Source organism: Rhopilema esculentum, chromosome 7 (genome assembly GCF_057945365.1).
Source record: "Rhopilema esculentum isolate cy_ngs chromosome 7, ASM5794536v1, whole genome shotgun sequence".
Classification (NCBI taxonomy): domain Eukaryota; kingdom Metazoa; phylum Cnidaria; class Scyphozoa; order Rhizostomeae; family Rhizostomatidae; genus Rhopilema; species Rhopilema esculentum.
The window spans coordinates 6,207,277-6,234,032 of NC_142821.1; the positions used below are offsets into that span (position 1 = coordinate 6,207,277).

The 26,756-nt window shown below is 34.7% G+C and overlaps 2 protein-coding genes across 3 annotated transcripts; one reads left to right on the forward strand and one right to left on the reverse strand.

Moving 5' to 3' along the window:
* Positions 1-1,748: 1,748 nt before the first annotated feature.
* LOC135683223 (N-lysine methyltransferase KMT5A-A) lies at positions 1,749-9,129 on the reverse strand. 2 transcript variants are annotated; one of them, XM_065198426.2, is made up of 7 exons: positions 8,991-9,107; positions 6,791-6,922; positions 5,716-6,002; positions 5,100-5,187; positions 4,095-4,154; positions 3,394-3,584; positions 1,749-2,849 (listed from the first exon to the last, which is right to left on the reverse strand). In XM_065198426.2, the coding sequence occupies exons 3-7, from the start codon at positions 5,808-5,810 to the stop codon at positions 2,636-2,638; spliced, it is 648 nt and encodes a 215-aa protein (XP_065054498.2). In that variant the 5' UTR covers positions 5,811-6,002; positions 6,791-6,922; positions 8,991-9,107; the 3' UTR covers positions 1,749-2,635. The 2 variants fall into 2 exon arrangements, with proteins under 2 accessions (XP_065054498.2, XP_065054497.2); XM_065198425.2 differs by lacking the exon at positions 6,791-6,922 and having other exon boundaries at positions 1,757-2,849; positions 8,991-9,129.
* Positions 9,130-9,189: 60 nt separating this feature from the next.
* On the forward strand, positions 9,190-26,228 carry LOC135683216 (HEAT repeat-containing protein 6). Its single transcript, XM_065198417.2, has 30 exons — positions 9,190-9,580; positions 10,460-10,567; positions 10,965-11,105; positions 11,421-11,539; positions 11,650-11,767; positions 12,523-12,621; positions 13,116-13,194; positions 13,592-13,874; positions 14,259-14,316; positions 14,656-14,766; positions 15,144-15,220; positions 15,429-15,570; positions 15,961-16,060; positions 16,646-16,861; positions 17,315-17,399; positions 17,646-17,730; positions 17,935-18,000; positions 18,151-18,288; positions 18,507-18,575; positions 18,857-18,910; positions 19,417-19,541; positions 20,055-20,145; positions 20,628-20,691; positions 20,789-20,865; positions 21,782-21,859; positions 22,644-22,697; positions 23,589-23,756; positions 24,301-24,438; positions 25,087-25,129; positions 25,822-26,228. Exons 1-30 carry the CDS (start codon positions 9,401-9,403, stop codon positions 25,923-25,925), a joined length of 3,270 nt encoding a protein of 1,089 aa, XP_065054489.2. The 5' UTR covers positions 9,190-9,400; the 3' UTR covers positions 25,926-26,228.
* The last annotated feature ends 528 nt before the right edge of the window (positions 26,229-26,756 follow it).

Consider the following 26,756-nt stretch of genomic DNA (forward strand, 5'->3'; position numbering starts at 1 on the left):
GCTCAGCCCCAATCTTCCATTTTTTTTCGCAATGGTTGAAGCGATGTAAATGTCACATTTCCAGGTACATACTCAATCAGGGCGACGCAACCCTAGTTTCCACGAAGGTTGATTTGGCGCCAAGCGCAATCTAAAGCATTTGTCAAATAGTAAGCAAATATGAAGCAAAGAGAAGTTGAAGCAAATTTATTCTCAAGGTGATCAGTTTTTTTTATCAACCCTCAACTAACTTATGCGGTCCCTTTTTTCAATCAAAATAAACAGCAGTCAAGGGTAACTTCAGAACTTTGCAAATACAAGTAAGATTAACAAGTAAATAAGATGGAGCAGGAACAGAATATCACATTACAACTACCACGATTCTCCCCTTCAAATCAAACATCTAATACTACACTCTTTCTTTTAAAAACCTGATGCTCAATGGCTATATGGCCGGGGCTCAATGGTCGGTTGTTTTTATCATTATTCTTTTCCAACATGAATTTTTCAACATCTAGATACCATATATTGTTTCCAAGGCCATTGGCAGTCTCACAGTTGACTTCCTGGTTAAGTCTGCTCTTGTCATGAAGGAACTTTGTTTTCCAAAAAACACATTGATTTTTCTTCTGATTTTTTATCTTCGGCTGGGCCTGTTGTTATGATGTTCTTATTTCTGGGCAAATCAAGCCTCGGTGTTCTTATAAAGAAGAAGTACTCCGAGCAAATTGATAAATGACTTTTAATATATTGATATATTGTTGATAGTTCTGTAGACCTTTCTTTTGCAATTTCCGTAAAAAGACTTCAGTTCTTTTTATCATCAATTTTGAAGACACTGCCTTTAAGGCAAGACTTAGTCGAAGTTTAAATCTTATTTCCATTGTTGGAAAGGAGAAGCTCGCCTTTAAGGAAATACTTAATCGAAGTTGAAATCTTGTTTGATCCTTGTTTGACCATCAGCATAGCAATATTACATTTCCATTGTTGGAAAGGAGAAACTCGCGAACAGAATACACTCTACGAAGCAAGTGTCTAGAGAAACTGGAGCTCACAAGACCGATGATTGAAAGGAATATGATAAAAGAGTATAAAATACCATAATCAGCCCGGGCCTATCTTGCACTGCTTGAGGAAGATTTTAAAAGTTTTGGCTTGGAGCCAGATGCACACTTTGCCTCCACCACTACTAAGAGTCTTAAATTGAAACCAATGTCACTTGGACATGTTTCAAAACTGATCATAAGAATCTGGATTTTTGGACTAGAACTCTGAAAGTTCTAATTACTCTTGGGAGAGCGATAAGTTCAACTATTGATAGAGCTCGTCCTTAAGAAATCCCTTTTATGCAAAGTATTCTCAATTACATGTTTCTCGTAGTATTCTTTTAGTGTCATTAATCTTAAGTTTGTACTAGATGTTGCTTTAGATTAATGTTTTGCATGTTTGAATTGTGTTAACAGGATTCGAAATCAAATGAACTGAACTGACTTGGGAAAAAGTTATATTGAAAATATGACATAAAATAAGCTTATTTTAGTTACGCTTACAAAGAAAAGGAACAGGGACAACGGGGTTATAGAAAGTTGAAGACTCCACTGGGTATATACTCAAACAAGCAGAATCACAGAACTACGATCTTCTTCGTAAGAAATCGTACATTACAAAAATTAGAAAACCTGGAAAATTCCCAAGCACATATGTATGTAAACAAACTAGCTTTGTGAGCATTGGAAACTAATAGCTAAGCGGGGGATTAAAATAAAAGGAAAGGGTTAGGAAAATGTTGTAAAAACTAAGTGGAGGATGAGCTTTTGATTTCAAGAGACCCTTTATAATAGGAATTCATATTGAAATTTTTTGCTGTGTTAATTTCAACTATGTGTTAATTCGGAGGCTCTCTTTGAACAAATACAACGAAATCGCCATTTCTTGAATCAGAACTTCAGTTGTGATAACTTCAGTCCTAAATTTCTCACAAATTTGAACGGAGAGAGACTTGGAATAAAACACCATTTGTCATTAGATCATCAAAATATAAGTATATTAATAAATATCATAGAGCGTACGTATCTACAGAAGTTAGTTAATCATATAGATGCAAACATGAGTACTTACAATTGATAAAAATAGTGTAATTTGCTCAAATATTTTCTAAAACAGATATTTAAGAACATTCCAAAAGATTTCTAGCAAAATAACAACGCTTTATGAATAAAATATGTGTCCTCCAGGAAAAAAATCCAGGAAATATTTTTTTGCAACTAATGAATTTAAGGCACCTACAATCTCGCGCCCTCAAAATCAAAATAACAGTCACAAAAAAGAGATAAATTCGAACAGAACAAAATTTAAAATTCATCTGGAAAGGTCTCAACGTAAAAGGATAGTGGTTCTTTATCTCGGATATATTTCATATCCACTCCCTCGAAATAAAAGGGGAAATGTAGGGATATTAAACGGGAAACTATCACAGAGTGATGTCTGTTGCCAGTATGACTGAATCTTGCTGAAGCAACCGTCTGTATCCCCTTTGATTGCAACTGAGGCAGTAATCTCGATGTCGAATACGGCGATTTGTCAGTAGAGCAGACTAACATAAGGAACAGGAAGAGCTTAAAATATGCTAGGAGCAGTTGATTGAAAGGTAAAAGACTTATGACTTCAGCCAGGGATGACTCTCGACCGCAGACTTACTTCGCTCACCGTAATCATATAAAAGTTCTTCGCCAGATTCGATATCTCTCTTTGCAACCAATATCAACCTTGGTTCGTCTTTAATAGGAAATATTCTCGTACAAACATTGTTTTCTGTTTTACTGTGATTGAGGAGTCGGCCAAGGCGTCCTGATTCTTTCGTTGCATCGATGCTGAAAAAACAATTGGGGTTTAGTTTATGAGCTTATTATGTGTAACGGGTAACACAAGCTGTCTAACGGTGAACAGTGTTATTGGCAATAGAGCCAAGTAGAAACCAAAATAATTTCCTTCCAAGACACATACCTCTGAACCAACTTACTAGTGTTGCAAGCGTTCTCACTAAAGCTACCTTGCTTACAGCACACAGAACTTTTGAATAATTATTCCAAAAGTAAACAGATAAGAGTTATCAAAGTTTTGATCAAAATGCTTTAGACAAATACAATTTTAGGATGAATCGGCACAAACTTAGGTATGTGTCAGTTACTTCGATATGCAACCGACACGGAACAGGGACTCAGAGAAAATTAAAATACTACATTGTGTTTATATTTGAAAGTGTCTAGAAGACGGAAAGTGCAATATATGGCAAGTAATGCTCGAAAGAAGCTTGTTAGAATTGCACATCCTTTAAATTGTCAAACAACAAACAATGAAATAGGACTGGATTTAATCTTATCACAATTAACTATATAACAGTAACAAGTAACGTACCAGTACTTCTTGTTTTGGTATTCAAAGAAATAGCTGTAGCATCCCAATTCTGGGTTCAACGAATACTCAGCCTCACGTTGCAGTCCAGCCTCGCAATCAATCAATTCGCCTGCATACTCACAAATGAGCTCTCCTCTCTTGAATGCATTCACGGCAAATACCCCTCGACCTTTTTCAGGTAGAACTCGAACCTAGGGACAAAAAGAATCTTTATGTGAATATTTTCTTCTTTGCTAAGGAAATGAAGACTTTTGCGGATTTCAAATACCGCACACACTCTTTGAAATAAGTCAGATTTCGATTTCAAAAAATTACAATTCTAGCCTCGACTGCAATGCTGAATATGTATTTAATTAAAGACATTTTTTGCACAGAAAACAGAACAAATTTTGAACCGATATCAGCATTAAACCATGTATTGTGATGAATGACAATTGAAATGTTAAACTTATTGTCAATGTTTTTTGCATCAGATAATTTTTTACCTATGTTCTGTCTTCTACAAACTCTAATAGCTAAAAATTTTACATTTCACTAGGGTGCTTAAGCTTCAATGAAAATTTTAATCATATTACCAGGTGTTATACAGATCGGTGCTTATCCAAAACTATTGCTAGAAGTTAATATCATTGTGACAAAAAAAGAAAAGATTGTATGACACTGGACAGGAATGCTAATAAAAACTTTGATTCACAGCTAACCTCCAAGCCACTTTCATCTTCATCAAGCAGTTTTTGCGCTATGGCTTTCTCCTTTTCAACCTGATAAAACAAATACAAGAAACAGAATTATCAACAATGCAGTAAAACACAAAATTTAAAAATTAATCTAGTAGTCAAAATATAGGGGTACATAAAAGAGACAGGTAATAAACTTCTTGGGAAATTCGATTTTCATTCACAAAACTGAACTGTGTAATACACTATATATATATCAGGACACTTATATGCATTTGAAGACTATGCTAAAACAGGTCAGAATGTGGCCTTCGTAGTTGCAGGGCATGAAAACCAACCTGATCAAGAAACTGGGCAATTGTACGAAATTATTCATGCATAAAGTTCTGCAGGATTTTTTGCTAGAATATATAAACTCTTTTACAAGAAACACCTTTGTTTCTTTATGTTCATCAGAGGGGAAAACACAAAGACTGGTGCCTTGAGCAGGTTAAAATGATTTTTTTTGCCCTTGAGAATGTTTTAGAAATTCTTGTTTGGGAAAAACCTTACAGTGTTTCACCTCATTTAAGAATCCTTGTTACAAAATTTGCAGAATTCTTGTAAATTCTTTCAAGGTGATTTTTACTGATCAAAATAAAATTTCTCTCCTCTGGGTTTTTATTTGGTGGTGATTAAAAGTGACTAGTGGCCTAACTTGATAGCTGAAAAATTTTTATGTTGTCTTATTTTGAGTGATGCCCCCATTTTAAAGGTTCAAATAAAAAACAACTGTTAATACAAAAAAGAATCCTCTTGAACCCCCCCCCCCCTGTCTTCCTTACTAATCCACCACTTGGTGGAAGTAGGCATTTATGGCACAAAATATAAAATAAAGAATGTGCTTGCAGGATGTCAATTGTCTGTCTGTTTCAGGAAATTTTGGTACGTTTCTGGAAATTAATGCAATTTTTTTGGAAAAAAGATTTTCAGATTGAAGTTTAATTGAAGTTTAAAGATTGAAGCAATATGGTATGTGAAGAAATGTACCTTCAATGTAGACTTGCTTCTTCTGTTGCTACGTCTGACTTGAAAATGTGATGTTAATACACTTTGCTTCAAGCCATCATTATGCTCACTTCAAAAAAAGAAAAAGATAAATTTTCCACGTTAACTGTAAATACTCCAGCTAACAAAGTTACTGATCTATAAAACTGTTTGCATTATGCAACATAAAGAAATGTATGTAAAGCAGGGAAAGAAAATGCAAAAACTATTTTTTATGCAACAGTAAGAAAAGATGCCTTTCCTCCAGATTCTCTATTTTTAAAACATATTTGAAGAATTGAATTTGATCTCCAAATATGAACAACATGTTGAGATTATGCATTCATCTGGAGAACAATCTCATAATTATGGACTTTTGAAGGTCAATTCAAAATTATCATTTACATATATAACAACATGTGATTGAAATGCTAACCACTTTGTACAGTAAATAACACTTAAACATAAGAATACAAGTATATCTTAAGGGATAAATATGCAATTCTTGAAGACACGTTTATTAACTTTATAACACATAAGATGTTAGTCAAGAACAAAGATCGTCTATAGGTAACCAAAACTTTGGACCCTAAGACAGGGTTGGCACTTTCTTGCATACCTGTTTCCTTTCTTTGTTACTTTTTTGTCTTTAATTGCTTGGGTAGCTGGTTCAGCTTTTTTCTTTCTTGCTGTACTACCTTTTTTCTTTTCCATTTTGGGTGCCTTGGTGGACCTCTCTTCCAAAATTGATATTTCATCGTCTGGCTCTTTGACTGGAGGCTGTTTTTCTTCTGTAGATCTTCTAATTGTTATTATAAGTCTCTTGTTATTGTTTGTTTCTTTGAGATAACAGACCAAAGTCCCAGTAGAACCCAGTGGTGTTGCTACTTTGTTGTTAACTTTTTCCTACAAAGGTAAGATTAAGGTTTCAAGGGCTGATAAAAAACATGCATGCTGAGAAAAGATTAGGACCTCAGAGTTAGTTGCTGATAATGAAAAGACAAGCTAGTAAAATGATTTCATATTGATGTCATTACATGTTTTGTGCATTCTGGATACTGAAGTATAAATGTTAGTCAACAGTGAATTTAAATTTAATTGTATTACAACGATAGTAGAACAGAGACCAATTTGTCATTTTTAGTTTATTTCATTTTGTATTTTGTATATACACTCCCCTCACAAAAGTATTGCACCACCTTGTACTGTGGCACTTTTTGTCAATATTTTTACAATACAAAACATTTGAATGCATGAATTGGGTAAAATAGGCATATTTTATAGCAAATCTTGCTGGTGCCATAGAATACCTAGTTAGAAATATGAATTTTACACAAAAACATTATTGTTTGAAAAATGTAGACCACGCCTAAGGGAGAAAATTTGTCAAATGAGATGCGAGTCCATATAAAACTTTTACAGGAAAGCGGTCTTTAGTTTTTGAAAAATTGTTGACCATCAATAAATCAAAAAAGGTTTCTCGAGAGTGCTTCAGTAGTAATGAACTGAGAAGTGGGTGAACAAAAAAAATTGATGTTAGAGTGGTAGCAATTTGTCGTTTTATCTCACTATGTTTACACCAAGGGACAGTAAGAGACATGAAACTTGATGCTGAGAAATGTTTTGCAGCAAAAATTCTTTTGAACAAAACATAATGAGTGTCTTACACAAATATAAATTAAATTAAAATTCACCTGAGTAAAAGGAAACCATTTTTACAATAAGAATTCAAGTTTTTCCGTGGCTTTGTTCAAGTCCAAATTTGTACATCATTGAAAATGGTTGGCTTCGTATGAAAAACATTACGAGCCATGATTTAAATGGTTCTTGAAGAAGCAAAGAATCGTTAATTAAAAGAATTCTTCAGATTTGGAATGAGATTCCACAATAATACATTGCTCAATTATATGCAACCAATTCAAGAAGGCACAAAGCGGTCTCAAAAGTTCATAGCTCCTGTCAAAATATTAAAATTTGAAACTGTTAAAAGACGCTTTGAAACTATTATTTTTAAAAAAAATGCTCTAAAAAGATTGAAGTTTTGATTAGGGGTTGTTTCACTTCCGACACACTCCCATTTGCCACTTAAAAACAATCAACAATAGCTTTTGATAATTGTTGCGCCATTTTCCCTTCTTTGAGATATGTCAGAAAATCTTTTTTGAAGTGAATGACTCCTTAGACCAAGGGTCGGCAACCCGCGGGCCATATGCAGCCCGCAAGGTACTTTTGTGTGGCCCGGAAGGCCCTTCTTAACCTGTAAATAACTTGGCTTAATGCACGAATGTCAGCTCGGATTCAGTGATCCTAGATTCTTGTCTAGATTAGCATTCCTCGTTAACATTACTAGTCACTCGAACAAGCTGAACAAGAAGCTTCAAGGCCATGGTCAAATTGTGAATGTCATGTATCAGCATGTTGTCACGTTCCTGCTTATGCAACATCTTTGTAAAACTCAGCTGATTCAATGGAACTTGGATCACTTTCCATCTTCAAATGGAGTTGATCTAGCTGCAGGGTACCAGTGAATTGAAACATAAATACAAGGAAACTCATATAATCCAGTTTTATATGGAGTATCTCCATGGTGGATGATGGTTCATATCCAGGTCTGGTGCAGCATGCCAAGAAGATGCGTTACATGTATGAAAGTACTTATCTTTGCGAAAGTCTCTTCTCAAAGATGAATTAGGCGAAGAGTCGACTGCGATCTCGAATGACTATCAACATAAACATTCGGCTGTCTGTCAACATAAACAATTCTGCCAAATGTTGAGAAGTTGGCCAAGGACATGCAGCGCCAAGTTGCGCATTAGCTTCTTGTAGCATAACATACTGAACAGTGAACATGTACTTTACATCTATCTTTGTATTTACAAACTGCTTCCACGTTACAGTACATTTACCGATAAATACAATTTTATTGATAAGATTAGCAGTTAGGTAGAATTGGTATATAATAGAATTTAGAATTATACTGTATTTTGAGTTGCGGCCCTGATATGCATGTCAGAAATCAACTTTGGCCCCCTGTTTTATAAAGGTTGCCGACCCCTGCCTTAGACCAACATACTAGAAACACACCCAGCTGTCTTTATTCTGTATACAAGTTTGAAAAAAGCCACATCAATAAAATAAAACGAAGGATAATAAAGGCACTTAATTTCGCCCTTACATCTGTACATCAATGCAACAATGCATAAAATTCAACTTTGTCTCCCTAATTCTTCCTGGTTCATTTAATCTTAAATGAAATTGACCTATAAATCAAATATGTGCCTAACCTTCCTCATAGTACCCATTTTCTTCACAAACAAATAGAATGCTTTTGACCCAAGAAGAAACCCCTGATGTGAAGCTCCAAGTGATAAGACAAAAGTCTCTTGACAGAGGTCTCATCATCACATACTTTGGCCCTTAAACCTACAGGATCGTTCTGTAATTTTCCTAGTTTTTAGATACATCATTTGACTCTAACTTACATCAGATGAGCTGTTACAAATAACACAAACTGATATTCAAAGAGCTCAAATAAAATAAGAACCTGAGCTTGAAAGATTATGATAACTGGTCGAACAAAATAAATAAACCCTCAAGCAGGGCCTCAATTTATGTGGCCTTTTCTGAAATATTCGATTCGAGGCGATAAATCGTGCACATGCTATAAATAATGTTTTATAATGGCAAAACTTGCATTGGTGAATGACAAATAAACTATTGTTTGTATTCCACCAGCTTTCTTTGCAGTATTAAACAACACAACAGGTTTACAAAACAGTTATCGTTCGGCGCACTTTTTGTAGCCGCTTTCAGCAAACTGTCGTAACTGTTAGCGGTGGTCCTGCTTCATACAATTTATTTTGAAACAGAATTAAATAAAGAGCTTTATCTTACCATTATCAAACGCTGCACTGCAGAAACATTAGGCTATAAAGTTAGGTTTCCTTATTTGTCCGGGACAGCTATCACTAGCAGTATCTTTCATCCGTGTACCTTGTTGTCAGAATTTTGAATTTGCGCCTGGGGCCCAGTCTTTTTCTTCTCCTCTGTTTTGTTTCAAGACGAGGTTTTTGGTAATGGCGGCATTTTTCGTTTAAGGGGTTCTTTCAAAATAGCATCAGTTCTTGATTAATGAAGAAAAATATGATTTAAACATGCAGTTGCCAAGGGTTTAAAATGAAAATCCGATTTTTCCTTTGCATCTAAGCAATGATCAGACGAAAAAACTGAGTGAGGTTGGCAAAATACGACATCGACATTTCCCGAGCAGTCCATCCATCACTTGAACGGATTGGAAAACATCAATGATGGCGGAGAAAGACGTTATTCAAAGGTTCAGAAAGTTGCATATGAGTGATGATGCTAATGATCAGTTTCGGATGAATGCAAACAGCCTTCTAGATCAACTCATATCGCTTGCACACGTATCCTGTGCTGCTGATAACCCACAACGACGAGAGGGATCTCAGCATATGACAGAAGAGGTTATTTTCACTTTGCTTTTGATTTAAAGTTGAGTAAGTTATCATTAACAGTCATCAAAAGCGTGCAAACATGGAGCTTGTATGGTCACCTAGTCCAACTTTTACAATGAAATGCAAAACTATTTCTGTACTTCGATCAATGGTTCATCCTCTGCTTCATCCTCTTGGAAACTGGCCATGATTTTAAAAGACATTTTGCATTTGCATGGCTTGAGCCTTGTGACTGCCCAGATTGTTCACACATATTTCAGTTTTACCCTTTGCCTTCAGAACAGTTATGAGAAAAAAACAGTTTGTGTTGTTCTGTTCTCATGACTGTTCAGGCAAATCTCAGCTGACAACCAGCAGATGCACATTAATTTGCAATTTTGACCATAAATCAAAATGGTAATTTTCAATATTAGGGTTATTCTCCCCAGTGTGAAACAGGCTTATCAGATAAAAAATTTTAGGCTCACTATAAAAAAGGCCAGAAATTTTTGTTGAATAACCAAAATATTGTACTTGCATGCTTTTAAATGCAATGGTAAAATGGCTGCTTACGTAATTTGTCAACTTCTTTGGCTATGCAAGTAACAAAATTAAAAGCTTTTTCAGGAATCAGGTGATTGAACTGAAAATGATTCTTTTGTATATCAATACTTCTCATAGGTTTCTTGAAAAATTGATAGTTGATATTTGAAATTGATTTTACATCCTTTTACCATTTACAAATTTATACTAAATCTTTAGTAAATCTTCAATTGTTTTTTTCCAAACAATGGCAGAAGCAAGATTTCACTGAAAGACTGACAAATCAAGTCTTGAATTTTCTTCCTTTGTTTTTTCTCTTATCAGTCTTTTTTCTTTATATGTTCTGATGATTTGTAAATTTGGCAGGACTTCCTCTCCTTCATTACATATGGATGCAGGATCTTAAAAGAAAAACACCTGTTGCTGAAAAGCAAGTTTGCAGATGCAATGTATCTTATTCTTGTCAAGCAACAAGTAAGTTTCATGTTCAGATTTTGCTCTTTCAAAATCCTCTTTTATTTGCATTATATTTTTACAATTAAGAATATCTTAAGGAGATTTCAAGATTTCCAGAATGTGAAAACACTAAAATATGTTTGGTATTTTGATGTACATGAAGTACCAGATAATGTTTTATGGATGTACTTCAAACAAAATCATATTATCAGAAGGGATCTTGTTGTTCTCAATTAATAAAATATTGCAAACACACAACCTTTAAATACCTTATTATCTAATTTTTATGCAATCAAAGGTAATTGATGTTGTTAGTTTAAATGCAAAGAAGTGGCTATTGAAGATGCATGAGTGATATGTATTGATGGAGAAACGCAACATTTCTATTCAATAAATTCTTCAATTCGATTTTTAGAGGACATTATCTCCAGAAGTTCTCCCCATTGTGTTACGATTTATCTTATCAAGTCTCATGGAATCACCAGCTTCACTGAAAATAAACTTCTTGCAAGCACTGGGGGCAGTGGTATATCAGAATGGGCCATATATTGACTTGGTAAGCTAGTATATTTATTTTGTTGTTGGTCTCATCATACCTTATGTTGATAAGGTTAACTAGGTGTTCGCCAGAGGAATTCACCCAGTAGTCTGAATGAAAGTCTAACAGAACAAGATAATGCCATTCGATTACCAATACCAATACCATTGGAATTTTTCCATGTATGCATACATTCTGATTATATTTACCAGCCTGTCTTGTTCAAAGAGTTGGTATCCAAGACCTAATGGCAGAAGTATTGTTGCAAAATGAATTCAAACAGGACACAATGAAGTGTCTAAATTCGTAGCTTTCACTGTTTTCTTTTTTAAGGAACTACTGGAAGAATTGCTGAATCCATCACACTTTATTTGGTCACTGCTAAAACCTTCAAATGGTGATTTCATCAGTCAGATTGAATGCATACAGTGTTTGGGTAATCTATGTGCAAAGTGAGTACCTTTAATATAGCATAACTTCTTTACTCTCAACTATTGCTAATATAAGTTTGAAATTTGCTCCAATGAATAAGAAAAATAAGGCTTCTGATTATTGCTTTCAGATCATCCTCTGGTTCATACATAGACAAATCATTCTTTAAAGTCTGCTACCAGAATATCATGGATTATTTAAGAGCCTTACTGAATATTGAAGATATGGAAAATCTTGAGTTACATAAGGTGTGTATGAAGTTACTTTGAAACCTTATTGAAAGTGATTAAAGTCCTTCATACCTTATTGCTAGGGGTCTTAAGACTGTACAATCAGGGGCAGATTCAAGCCACAAGGATTGGGGGGGGCTGTCAGATAATAATTATATTTCGGTACCACACACTTAAGGTCACTGGAAAATGATAGAAACACCCTTTTTCAAAATTATATTAAATTATATAACTCTAAGATAAAAAAGATAGAAAGATCAATAAAAAGGAAAATCTTGGTAATATTTGATTACTACTGACCACCAATGATTTTTACCTAATGGAAGCAAAATTTTTCTGAAGGACACAGAAATATTGGAAAGTTTCACACCCCTACACCCCCACCCCTGCTGTATCTGTTCCTTTGTACAATATAAAAATAGAATTGAATTTCTATATCATTTTCATGTCCCTATGTTACATTATTTCCCTTGAACCTAAACTTTACTTAACATGAGATGATATAAGATTAAAAATGTTTCATGTTGAAGTAAAGGTATCAGCTGCTACGTTTCTAGCCACTATAAGCCAATTTTTCCAAAAACCAACTCCTGAAAGACATGGGATATCATCTTAAATTCCTTTTAAGACCCAGCTCTGTCAGAAATAGCAAATATTGTTATACTTTTCCCCGTTGGAGTTTCATCTCATTTTCAATAATAGTGTCTTTTTTATTTGTTATCTAACAATGTCTTTTTAGGACCATTTTCCTAAAAATTCTGCTATTTTTTCAGCTTATTGCCAAGACATTGAAGGTTCTACAACAAGCTGTAACAACAATTGTTCCTCAAGATGGAATAGTGGAACCAGAGTTTGCAATTGCACTTTTAAGGGTTCTGAAATTTTTTCAAAACACCAATATAATAGTTTTGATTTTATGTAATTTTTATCATGTCATTGAAAGCAATAGTCTTATTGATACTATCTCTTATAATCGAATCAGCTGGTTGGATACAAGGGGAAGAAGTATCAGAGTTTTGTCTAAAGATTTATATAACAATTTTCTCAAAAATATAACCCCAAGTGTTTTTGTATAAAGTTCAAGAATGCTACCCCCTCCCTTCCTGCTTGTCTTTTGATTCTTTGCAGTGCTGCTGTTTTTACAAGTACTGCAGAAAAAGATGCCAAAACTTCATGTTTTCGGTATTTAGGCCTACTTAGGTTGATAAATTTGCTTTTACTTGTTGATCTTGTCAAATTTCGATGCCATGGAATTTGAATTTGAATAGCTAACCTCCAAAAGTGACTTTTCAAACATTAACTAATTTAGTCATGTTTATCCAGCCCCATGTATCATATTCACTAATTGAGCTTTGTTCTACCCTAGGTATACCTGGTTTACGGATTACCTGCATCTCAAAGTATCATCGCCCATCTTGTCAAGAACCTCCCTTCTGCTAGAACAGGTTTGATACCACAAGTCGTCATTTGGTTCATGAACCTGCTACTGCAGCCAAATTACAACTTCTTGTTTTTTCTCGTGATAAAGATGACACTAGAGTTGCCTAATGCAATATGCACATAGAATACTAATAAATATTGTGCTAGACCTTATTTTGCAGCAAAAAAGTGAACTTGTAGCAAGCAACAACTATGTCACATTAAATGAGCAAAGGTTTTCAAACTGTCGTTGCATTGATAAGACCTTCTTTCTGGGTTATTCCGAATAATCATTATGTAAATACCATCTGCTTTCAATACAAGTGACACATAAAATGTGTTTGAGCTTTTTAATTGTTTTCTTTCTGTCCTCTCCTTTCCTTATAATTATCTTAAGAAACCGTCTTCTCTTCCGGTATCTAGCACCAGCGTTTGACAGTGGAGTGTTGACCAAGAAAACTAAATGTCCTGTTGCAAAGCAAGTTCTGAAGAAGAAGCGAAAGGGGAAAAGGTCTAGCAGCAGACGGCATGTGAATTCCCAAGAAGATGAAGAATCGGTTGAAAACACTGTATCAGATCTTCAGTCCACTGCAATGAAGGACGACAACATTCTTAATTTTACACAAGAGGGGTATACAGTTTCTAGTCAGTCAAGTTCGGAATCTGACTTTTCTGACCCAGAAACTGGTTTTAGAAGCAGTGTAAGGTAGGTATCAAACGAACCAATACGTAATGCTTGAAAAACGAACCAATAAGGTGATGAGTATTTTTGAGTGACCAAATCTTCCTAAACAACATCCAGTAAAGCCTTCACGGGTAACTCTTATCAAAAAATTAAATTTTCATAGTAGAATCTACTGCATTCAATGTGAAAATACATGAAACAGAATTTGCGGTGCTCGAAAATCCAAACTAATTAATTAATGACAATAAAGTAAATGTTTATTAAAGAACCATATATTTGATTAACCTATATGGAAGCTTTTGCATGGAGGTATCGAGTATGAAATGCTTTTGTTTTTAAAGACTGATATAGAAATTTATGATCAAAGCCGTATTATTTCTTTGGATTTGTCGATCTTCATTTTAGGAGAACTTGCTGTCGGATAAGACAAAATGCAGCAAAATGTATTCAAGATATTCTCAAGGTAAACCAATGGAATTTTTAAAATATTTTTTAGCGAAAATAGTGAAAAGAAAATTGTGTGCTTTTAGGTATTCTTGGCCCTGTTTTTGGCTTCACAACTGAAGCTGTTCAAGTAGTAAGGGAAGAAAGATTTGAAAGTCTTTAGTGCATTTAGCAATATGTGCAAGTTTAAGAAATATAACGATTTGTACATTTCGTTATCGGAAGTTGCTTTTGCATAACATTTGGTTTGCAACGAAATTATCATAAACTGTAGCTTACTAGCTTGGTTGTTCCCCTTTCATGAAAAAAACTTCTTTGACTATTTAAAGATTTCAGACATTAACTTTTCCAATTTCAGGTATCAGATCGACGTGCTAAACTCTCCTCTTGGCTACTGCTTGTTCCAGAAGCTCCTTCCCATCTCGAACCTTCTTTGATGTCAAGTTTTATTAACGATCCCACTGCCAAGGTTTGTTCTATCTCAAAGAGGTCATTCATTTACATATGAGAGCATGATGGCCATTATGTTGCTTATTCTTGGAAGTGGAATGTTTGTTCTCATGCACTGGTAAAGCGTTTTTCTGGAAATTAGTTACTTCAAAATGCATTTTCTTCTTGTTTTATAATGGTCTTCCTTGATTCGTGCTATCACTGCAACATTCGAAAAAACCTAACAAAAGTTCTTTCCAAAGTCCGTTTATTTTCCAAATAAAATGACACCGTATCTAGGAGGACAGCTGTAGGACAATTTGGGATGAATGTCTTCAAAGCTCTAGTTCTTGAAGGAACCTTTGAAGGTAATAGGTTAAAACATGGTGCTTATTGCAATTTGTTTTCTTTTGATAGGTCCGACTTTCTGCGCTATCCACGCTCATTGAGCTTATCAATGATTCCAAGCAATATCTCGAAGCTGCTGTTGACAGGTGAGGTGTCACGTGGTTATGAAATCGTTTCTTGCCTAGCCAGTATTTGAAATAATAGCCTTTTCATTACTTCGGTAAGTTTCATGGCCCTCCGTCTCTTTCCCGGTCTTCTCTACATAAGGTCATTTAGTGTAAATATATAAATATATATATATATGTAATCATCTTGTTTCTTTTCCGTGATCTGTCTGTTAAAATTGAATTTCAGGACCCAAAGTCTGCAGACAATCGCACGCTCATTCGTTCCATTTTCGGTGAAATTAAATCAGTCATTGGTGCTTTTACATGAAGCATTTCTTGAGCATCTGAATGGCAGAAAGTCTGATTTTGCCAAGGAAAAGGCGCTGCAAGTAATTTTTGTTCACATTTGTAGTAATTTGTGTCAATGATAATTTCTCAGTTTGTATGGCAGAAGTAAGCAAATCGGTAGAGAATAATCTGAAGGAATATGGTATGCGCATTCATTCTCGTAATAGTGCTTTCTCTGACCCCGAATAATTTGCTAATGCCATTCAACCAGCTCCTTTTCATGTATGACAATTATTAATTAACAGATTAAATATGAAAATTTGCTAACTTCGCCTTTTTTATATATGAATATTTGCTAAAATTTGACAACTTATTACGGTATGATTCATACGATGTTGAAAATTCATGCGAGAAATTGGGAATTAAAGAAGGGAATAGAAAAAATTATGCAGTATTTTTTGGTATTAATACTTTGATATATTTTTCACCAGTGCTTGTCGATTTTGGTATTGAATACTCCCTATGAAAAGATAGGAGCAGAAAACCTACACAAGATCATTGCATTAATCCCACGATTTCTTTATGTATCTGGTGAGTTTATTTTGTGCCTGATTTTTGGCTGTTCACTTGCTCCTCTGTTTGGTTGTAACAATTGTGACATTCAAAACATCACTGGAAAACACTATTTATGTGCAGAAAATGCAAGAAAAGCTCTCGAAGTTTTGGCTTTTGACTGACTAATGAGTCGAAGCTTTGGCTTTTACGAATTTATAAGTTTTATTTTAACTGCAGCCTGCAGTTGCAATAAAACTGATAAATTCGTAAAAGTGCAGGCACAGAAGTTCCGAGTTATATTTACATCGTATTGAGGAACGGCGCTTTGCTGGATCATGCTATTTTGCATATGCCTCAGAAAATTACTGCCAGATAACTGTTGATCCAATTGACATTTAATTTTATGGCATCCTCCTTTTTAGTGCAGACTTCTTTTTATCTTCTTTAAGGTAGATATTCAATTTTGAATTCTACAAACTTATTGAATTGTACTTTTTGACGACTCGGGTTTTGCTGTAGCCGTCCGTCCGATCAATCAGACGAATAACTTGGTCTTGACCTTGCTAACGGTACCCTTCGGTTCCTTTTCTTCTTCATAATATCAATTATTTTTACTTATAGACCTCAATGTCACTATATCTACACTTACTTGCTTTGCTGCCAGTCTGTCTGTTAAGCCAGATGATGCGGCAATCAAAACGTTAATGCTGAATACCCCAAAGACAATACAAAAAATGCTACCAGAAATTGGGAGTCGTGACGTCACTTTCAGATCTTGGCTCGTTAAGTATTGTTACATTGAGCTTGAGCGTGTCGACAGAGATGGCTCAACGACAGGTTCGTTTTACTCAACTTTCTTCGCTTACTTACTTAACTTAACTTACTTAACGTTCTGAAGAGTACTGATCAGCATTTAAGAACTAAGTCATCTGCTATGCTTTTCATGGACAGTCTTTGTAAATAAACGTGATAATACAATGTGCTTTCTGAGCTATTTTCTTAGCCAGTGCGTTTGTATGATGTGCTTGTAACAGAAGAAAAGACAGTCCGATATATTTGCAGGGTCGCTGTGATGGCAGGTCAGCACCTTTAGACTAAAAGCTCCATGCAAAACGATCAGCAGTTGGTAAAGCTGCAACCTTACTTGCAGTTTTCTCTTTTCAATGATGTCTCTCATCTTTAATATTATGCCTTGGTTCTTGTATCCTATATCTGTAGATACATTTCGGTTTCAAATAAAGCAATGGGGATTGATACATAATTCAACGAATTCCACTTGTTATTTTGCAGACTCAACAAATCAAGAACGAATCAAAAATCAATGTCTACAGTTACTGAAAATTGTGGTCCAGTTCTATCCTTGTCTTGTCTCAAAGTATGAACTTTCCTTCAATGGCTTAAATCAGAAATTTTATGAAAACCTCCTCACGTGTACGCTACAATTCGTAACTTCTCAAAACAGGTTAACTATATTAAAGAATTTCTGACCTTCGAGGGCCAAGCTCGAATCCATAGATTTTAAATGTTTAAATTGTTTTGGTTCTTGTGTATAGTTTAACTCTTCAACAGTGGAACTTTTTGCGTTTGCCTGTCTATGATCTTCCTTGTTCTTTTTCTGCAGCTCAGAGCGTAAGGTGTTGCTCTTTTTGATTTGTAAAAGATACGTCAAAATGATGGAGTGCACGCTGTCTGTTCATGCTATCAAGGTATTAATCAAGCAATAATTACTTATGTTACGTGTTGCCTAATCTACCATTCGAGGATGCTGTGAGGTCTAACCTGCTAGCTAAAGTAAACAATACTTATCGGTCTAGTGCAATTGCAAAACTACTCATTTGTAGGTGTTTTAAAAATGTTTCTGTTTATAACCAGGTGCTTACTTTTGGTGACATAATCATTTTTGCTTTCAGTTATTGGAAGAATTTGGAAAAAGCCTCTCCAAATTAAGAGCGGATGTTAACAGCAATCTAGAAGAGGTAAAAAAAACTTTTTATAGCTTTTAGCACGTTTTCTGATCTTTATGGTGTATTTGTCTTAATTTGAAAACGAAAAGGAATTAAGAAAATTACAGAAGCAATACACCCACTCTTGATTTGAAAGCTAAGCTATTCTTTCATTTTCTTCAGCAAATTCTATTCTGGAAAGAGGTTTTTGATGGTCCATTGATTGGACTCTTTCAGTCAGCAACGCCTGTATCGAAAATCTTATCAGCTGCTTGTGATGTTCTTTCAACGATCAGTGACGATGTTTTTCTTGAATTACACGTATGTCCTTTTGACCACTTTTAGCATTTTGCCCTTACAACTTTATCTTTTACACTACCACTCAAATAACAGTCTTCATTGTGCTTGGACGCAATGTCCTCTGGTTCGACAAATGGAATTTCACCCCCTTGAAGCGTCGCACTTAATAACCGTTTGACTTTGGTCGTTTAATTAATAACTGTAAATGTATAATTGTCCAATACGAATGTCTCTTATAGATGAGGTATCAAATCATGGTAAAAACTCTTTTACTTGGTGCAGCCGATGATAACGACAATCAAATAAAGGTAAGTTTAGAAGAAGATCAGACTTAAAATCCTTACAAATAGTCTTGGAATACTAACTTCAGTTGTCAAAGGCAAATTCAGCCTTCTTCCTCTCGCCCTTGGAACGAGGTCGGTTTACTATAAAACGACGCAGCCTGAAACGTCCAATCTTCAAGATGCATATTCAGAGGGCTAAGGTGTATGCATAACATTCAAAGTGCGAAGAAGGGTAGAAGATAAGGATGAGATTGACTCAATGCTGTAGTGATCGCTCGGTTTTTTATTCTTTTTTTCTGTTCTAGTCTGCTGCCATCAGGGCACTCGGTATACTCGTCACATACAGCTTTGTAAAAGAGGTAAGTAAGGGGTTGTTTTTAACAAACATCTTTCATCGTGTCTTTATTTTCAATTAGTAACTGTATAAAACCTTGCCAAAGCGAGTCGATTTATACTGGCTTTACCGTTAAACACGTTTTTATTTTCCATGAAGAGCTTTTAAAACAAAAAGGCCAATTTTAAGAGCACGTAGACTAATCTTAATTATACCGACAGAAATGAACACTGCAAATGGCTGTCCACCGGACCCTTGCTGCGCCGGATCATAGCATGGGCTATAATCGACGACGAACACTCCAAAATATTAGAAATGATTTAGAAAATGAAAATTTGAAATTAAATTAAACCTTTAAGAATCAATCTTTACTTTGTACAAGCACCATGTGCTGAGGTGAAATATTACTGTATATTATTCTTTGTATTCTTCTACCACTATATTGATTCTAAACCGCCGATTTATTGTTTGTCTTATCATTAAGCATCTCATTTTTGACTTTTTTATGATGTTTGTCTCTTTGTATCTCAGGATCACTCCTTTGTTGTTGATGTTGGTGAAGTAATATTCAGGCAACTCAAGTCCCCCTCTTTGAATGTCAGAATCAAAGCTGGATGGTCGTTTGGGAATTTGACAAATTCGCTCATAACTAACTGGTACTTTTATTACATAAAATCTGTATTTGTACTAGCTCTTGAAATTGCTTAATTCTCGTTTTCTCCTTCCATTGGATTGTAATAAACCTATGAATAACAACAAAGGTATCACCGAAAAGAATAAAATTCCTTTTTTTTAAATTATAGGAAAGATGACGCTAGTTGACATTACGATTTCATGGAGTTGCTTTTTAATGATTTGTCAGATACATTTTTATCTATTTAAACTTTGTACTGTATATCGATGATATAGTTTATGCCCTTTGCTGCTTAACACAGATATTCTTTTTGTCTCTCGCTTTTGTATTGAAAATTGTTGTATGATTTCGTTACCTCGCTTTTTAAACTCCACTGCACCTTTTCGACGGTCAATTTTTTGCTATAAACACGATCAAGAAATCCCCATTTATTATACAGCTTCTTGTATTAACTTCCTCGATACAAACTGTGATTAGGATTTGAACACATGTAAGATTTGACACGAAGGCAATATTGATTGATTTCTCTCGTTAGGTCTTCGACTGAAAGCAATTTGGAATTCTCCAGCTTATTCATTTTAGAACTTCTTGAAGCTTGCAAGAAATCAGCATCAGACCATGACAAGGTAAACTTGGTATTTTAGAAGGTGGATCTGCTATATCTATAATTTGCAATACATTAAAAGATGATCCTCTAGACAAGGAGCGCAATAGGAGATAAAATTCAGGAAAAAGAGATAAATTTTCCGGCAAATATGGTGTTCTAGAGGGATGTGGAGGCTATAGTCGGCTAGCTACCCCCTCCTTCTGTCACTGCTCTCGTACTCCAAACAAATGGTATCTGTATGAGGTGCCTAAAAACATCAAGCATAATTTGTGGCACACTATGTCTTACATTCATTAAGTTTCAATGTTCAACTAGTATTAATCTTTCCTGAAAACTTACATCTGGTTTTCAACAAAGGTGACAATCCTTAAAGTTTTTGTGCTTATAAAATTCATATGTGCTTATAAAAGAGTGACGTTTTTATCAAAGTAATTACAGATATGGTTTCTGCTTGATTTGCTGCTTTCCATTGTATCAAAACCTTATTGCTTCTCCACTTAGATCAAACCAAATGGAGTAAGAGCAATTGGAAATGTGCTTAAGTGGCTCCCGGCAAAAGTTTTTGGTGAGCGATCTTCTCCAGTGTCTAATGATATCAATTTTCGCTTCAGTTATATTTATTTTGAATACGATTCTTACCAACACAAATGTTTATTTTTTAGAGCAACCCAACGTTAAGAAGCTTGTCGAAGAAGTGATTGCAACGTTGATCCAAAATATAGTGTCCGGTCCAATGAAGGTGAAATTTTTTTGGGTTTTATTGAGCAGTGTCCAGTCTAGCTTTGTAGGTTCTGATACCCTTGATAAAATCTTAAATCAGTCTGCTATAAGTATGCCAGGTTGTTCAAACGTCGATACTAGCAATTCTTTTAAAGGAACGCTCGAAGAGCATAGGCGTCAAATCTTGATTGGCTGCGAAAGGAATCGCCAAAGCGGGAATCCTCATCGATTTGAACCAATCAAATTGCGAAAAATGAAAAATTTTAGAATTTTTCTTTTCTCGCAATTTGATTGGTTCATACGATGGGGAATCCTGCTTTGGCGATTCCTTTCGCAGCCAATCAAGATTTGACACCTATGCTCGCTCGAAGTATCAGCAAATTTTTAGTCCTTCAAATGAGGCGTAATTTTCCCGAACAGAACTTGTTTGCTGATACATCAGAACTAGCATGTCTGTTGACATTTATTATTATTCGAATAGTGGTACATATTTTGCAACTAATATTTATGATAGAAATTGCAAAAACATTATAATCTATATATAAACAGGCTTATATATTGAACTATACAATAAATAAGAACTCTTGAAAATGATGTGTTTCTGCAAATTCAAGAGGCTGTTTTATCAATCTTTCAGCTTAGCAGGCAAGACCTCAGAATTTACGACGGCATGACACTTTAAATCATTTTGTTTTCAATGAAATTTCTTCCGGTTTTTAGCTATACAGCTACCACTTGGCTCTGATGCATCAAATCTATCAATCAATGTAACATATCATAATAAAGAGGATATAGCTTGTTCAATACATCAAATAGACATATCAGAAATACTTCCCAGTGTCCATCATAAAGTAATTTAATTACCAATCTTATTTTTCTAATTGCTTGCCATTGTGAGCAGTTGTATTATACCAATAATTTCGTGTTCTCTGTAGGGCCGATGGAATGCTTGTTATGCATGCAGTAACATGTTCCAGGGTAGTTCATTGCCATTTGACCAAGTGCCTTGGATGGTGAGATTATTCGTTTGTATTTCTGCTTATCTAAATAGCCCATCCCTTATCGACAGAACACATACAATAGTTCATAAGAGGATTTCTGATAATTTTTGTAACTCAAACTCATTTTCGTACATTCTATTCTTTTGAGGAAACATTTTTATAATCTACCGGGGTTTAATGGTTATTGACAAACAGTTTTGGCATCAATATCGATAGTTTGTAGACTACACAGTATTCAGCTTTTTCGACGAATTCTTCTTTTGTTTTGAAGGGCTATTTGCCTATCATGACCACAATGCTACGTTCTATCAAGTATTTACAGCCAAAGATCTATCAACATTCCACCGTGTTTCTGTTAGTACAGAGTTACAACTTAGATTACAGCAAAATCAATCAGTTACCCGCCCAACAATCTTTAGCTATCTACAGGGCTGCAAAAAGGATCAAGGAAAATGTTTAAAAGGAGATTTTAGGAGAGTAATCAAATAAATCACCACGAGAAGTTTAATTTAGACTATATCTTGAGCTATGACAGCAAGGGATAATGCACGTTTGAAAAAACTATTGAATCAAGTAAAAAAATATTGGTAAATACTTTGTGTCCGATTTTCGCAAACCTATTTGATATAATATTTTGTCTGGGAAAAAGCTTCTCTCATTTCATAGGTTTCCATAAAGAAAATATTTTTTTGCCGCCACATTAATCTTCCTTGAATATTAGAAAAATTCATTGATTTTTGCAACAACCGTAGTGAGTTAATCATGAAATAAACCTTGTCAATTTTTCCCAAATAAGGAGGAGATATTAAAAGCTTTGGGATCAGCAATGAAAGACTGCAAAAATTTCAAGGTAAATCTATAATAACAAATATATTTAAAATATAAATATAGAAATTTTCAGTTGATTTTCATTTTCTGGTTTTGCTAACTCATTTCTATTTGCTAGCATATTATAAGTATAAATTTAATTTCAATATTTGATTTCGCCTTTACAGATTTACTTTACATACAAAGAACCTTAGGTGTTTAACCTTCGATTCTGTGGCCAAAACTTAGTCAACTTTATTTGCCTTTGAACAAGTATATGTTACCATGGCTGCAGAATCATCTCTCATCATATTGAGCACAGTATTAATGGGTTGTTTAGTTTTTGTTTAAAGTTCTTTGATAAGTTATTGAAGCTTTCAAAGCTCGGTACACATGTACATATTTTCACGCTGATGGCACACATAGTTAGCAAAATATGAGAGTATCGATTTCACCAACAGAAGAATTTTCCCATGAAAATGAACGTGGCTAGCTTTAATCACCTTTTTTCATTTTAAAATGTCAACAATTATGACATTAGATCTGTATAAATGTTTACATGCTTGTTCCCTTGGTCAACAAACTAGGAAGTCGACATACTTTTTAAGTAGAAGCTTTAAGTTTTTCATATATTATTCCATGTTTCTGATTTTGAAATTTAGTATCTGGTTACTCATATCTATTTCCTGAAAAGACTAGCCTTATACGATTTATCAACCTCGGTTTCAAATTAGCCATGTTTTCTTTCCATCGACTCTGTCATTAAGCTTTCATTTTTGTGGCAATTTCACTCCTCGTATTTTCCATCATAAATCTTTTTCGGCAGTTCAGACCAATCTGATATTATATATCTCATTTGGCTATGTTTATGCTTGTTTTTCATTTCTACCCAACTAATGCCATTAATAAATGAATATATTGATTCTTGCATTAGGTTCGCATAAGTGCTGCCATTGCTCTGAGCACTCCAGACATGAGATCAATCTATGGCGATGAACAACACTTTGTCAACATTTGGGTTTATTCTATCGATGCATTAATATCTTCAGAAAATTTGTCAGATTTCACTGAATTTAAGTTCAAGAAACATCTGCAAAACAAGGTAGGCTCTCGACTGATTAGTAAACTTTTGATTTAAAAACATTTTTATAAACTCTACTGATTTTGAAGATGGACTTTGTTGCTAAAAAACTATGCAATTTAATAGTACTTGAGATTTTATCCTTTTCTTACAACATCAAACCAAGTATATATCAGAAAGCAAAACCCAAAAATCTAGCTATTAAAGACATGCCAAACGAGTGCCAAATATGTTGATCTTTTCTTCGATTTACGTCAATTATGTATTCCATTCTCAGACTGATATGTGTTGCATATAAACTGAACTTATATCAGAAACCTTTTGGGGTCTTTATTGAAGTGGAATCATTTGGATCTCGTCCCATGAATGTTAAATGTAAAGTCAAATTAGACTAAAGATGGATGTTTGTTTCTTAGTAGCCCATGGACATAGAAATCATACCATAAACTACGCCAACAGGAATCCATAAAACAGCTTCCAGACTGTAAATAAAGTTCAGTTCAGAGAAGAACTATAATCGTCACCAATTACAAAATTACCAGTTCTCAATTTTAAATTTTTCTAGATTTGCCGCCTAATCTGCCATTTGCTGAGTCTAGCAAGTTCCTCTGACCTGGACAAAATGCAACCAACAATTGATGACAATGTCTCCCTGTTAAATGAACATTTGTGGAGTTTTTTCGATGGATTATCAAAAGAAGAGGTTGGTTTCCATTAATCGTTGTTTAATTCATTATAGGCTTTGTGCTATCATTATTCTGTTCAGCTTGTATTTGTTGGTTTGTACAGCTTGTAGGGATTTAGTAGCTAAAGGATTATATTGAATGGACGCTCGAATACGTTGTTTGGCAGTTAGGGGACGTTGTAGGAAGTTATTCAATATGGGAAATGTTAACACGGTGACATTGCAACATCTGACGGTATTGATAGACCTAAGCATAATCAGTTGCATTTCAATTAGACTGAGAATTGTAACAGAACGCTAAATGCTAAAAGTATTTTAATAAGACTATGATAGAGCACTTTTTGAAAATAGTTTTAGTAAATGATTTTTAGTTATATCATCCCTCATAGGCATATGTGACAGAGTTGAAGATCTTGCAGATATTTTAAGTCCATCGCGTGCATTTTCTCTAAAGAAAGGGAGAATGGGGGTCTTTACGATGAAGCACCCCCTAAAATTTTGTAACCCTCATAACAGAACAAAACAGATTAAGGGAGATCCAAAAGAGACATCTACCATTTCAACTGCAGGACTAATTTGACACTGTGTTTTTATAGCTTTAACTAAAGATAGATAGACGATAGAAACGAAATTTTTGCTGTCAATTTTCTCTATATGTGCTAACAGGAAAATGAAGAAAAGGAAGAAGAAAGTTGCATTTCAAAAGAAGGTAGGCAGCAAGTATAGTGTTTTTTACTTATGATAACTGGAAATTATTGCTGCAAATCCCTGGGGGGGGGGGGGGGGGCGGATACCTTAACATGTTTGAAGGTACGGAGACATGCCATTATTTAGGGGTACCTTTTTTCTGAAAAGTGCGGAATTATCGGTATCAGTTTTTGAAATTTGTGCGGAACTATAGGTACCATTTGAAGAAACTAGCAGAATTATGGGTATCATTTTGGGGAAATGCTGCAAAATTATTAGGAGGGAGATTTAGCATCAACAAAATGATTGTCCAGTTAAAGACAAAAGTTTGAAGTATGTGTAATATTGAGATTTTGGGGCATAGGACATGCAAAATTTGGTTGATGATTTTTTATGTGCTTTAAAAATGTCATTTGCTCTACATTGTATTCGCAAGGACGTTTCAACATATTGTATTTGCCAGAATTTTTTAACATGTTTTCGGGACACTCGTGTGGTCTTTGAATCCCTTACTGTGTTATTCTCAAAGTTTTAAATTAGGTACATCCTTAGAAACATGTAAGGCTTACAGTGCGGCCAAGAAGAAACTAAGCTCCAACAATATATATCAGCAAAAATTGACTAGGAAGTTTTTTATTTGCAGCTATTTTGAAAATGCAATGCACATACATCTCTTTGATAAGCCATTGAAAAAATGCTGCTTTTTCTCTGTAGGAATCGACGTCAAAGCTTTAATACAGAATCTGTCAAAGTTGCAAAAAATTTCCCCAACGTTCGGAAATCTTGAAAAAATTCTGGCAAAAATATCAGCGATCTGACAAAGTTAAACAGATTTTTGAATGATGCACCATGAAGATTCCCAACTTTGATTTGGTGCCATTGGCCATTTAGAAACGAAGTAAGCAGCTTCGTTGATGACATTTTAGAGGACGCTGATCAGTTAATCTTAATTAATTCTTATACAGCCCAAGCTCTATTATTGTTATTTTTTATGTCATATTGGAGAAATGTTATAAATCCCAAAGAGGCTCTTTCAGCGCCGTTTTATGTTCAATTATATTTCAGTATATTTCAGATAAGATGTAGAAAGATTTTATTATCAAAAAAGCTTTAAATTTAAAGCGTATTTCTTTGGGAAATCCCCTTGTTGCGAGTTTGGAAAGATCTGAGAGAAATTGGAGAAAAACTGTTTGGAATCGGATGCCCACAACTTTAAATTGACACGTTAAAAATATACAGGCTACTAATGAGAAACCATTTAGCAAATTGTTTAATTATGCAATTGTGTCAATTGTGGCTCAAGTCTGCGACCTTTACTGCTTAACTGTTAATATGAAGTATTACTTCTGAAATATCAATAGTAATGCAGTTAAGTATCACAGTTATGAAATGCAGCAGTTGGGATATATTCTTTTAAAAATGGCTTTGAAAAAAGCAAACATTAGGCAAGCGGCACTGATTGGTCGACCGCAACGATCATGTGCTCACGTTTCTGATTGGCCTATTTCGCTCCACAACTGGGTATTTATATTTCCTAGCGTAGAGTTTTCGATCTACGTTCTAACTGTGAAGAGTGTCAGACGAAATGCTTTAGTACGACTCAAATGTTTGGTTTTTTCAAAGCCATTTTCAAGTTTTGCACCACCAAA

What these genes read in the sequence shown, in the direction of transcription:
- LOC135683223 (XM_065198425.2), bottom strand. An exon ending in GTAACAAAGAAAGGAAACAG is followed by an intron (nt 5,188 to 5,715) that starts GTATGCAAGAAA and finishes CTTTTTTTGAAG; the next exon opens with TGAGCATAATGATGGCTTGA. An exon ending in GAAGCAAGTCTACATTGAAG is followed by an intron (nt 4,155 to 5,099) that starts GTACATTTCTTC and finishes TTGTTTTATCAG; the next exon opens with GTTGAAAAGGAGAAAGCCAT.
- LOC135683216 (XM_065198417.2), top strand. Translation starts at nt 9,401, where the DNA reads ATGATGGCGGAGAAAGACGTTATTCAAAGGTTCAGAAAGTTGCATATG. An exon ending in CTCGAAGCTGCTGTTGACAG is followed by an intron (nt 15,221 to 15,428) that starts GTGAGGTGTCAC and finishes ATTGAATTTCAG; the next exon opens with GACCCAAAGTCTGCAGACAA. An exon ending in ACGATTTCTTTATGTATCTG is followed by an intron (nt 16,061 to 16,645) that starts GTGAGTTTATTT and finishes TTTTACTTATAG; the next exon opens with ACCTCAATGTCACTATATCT.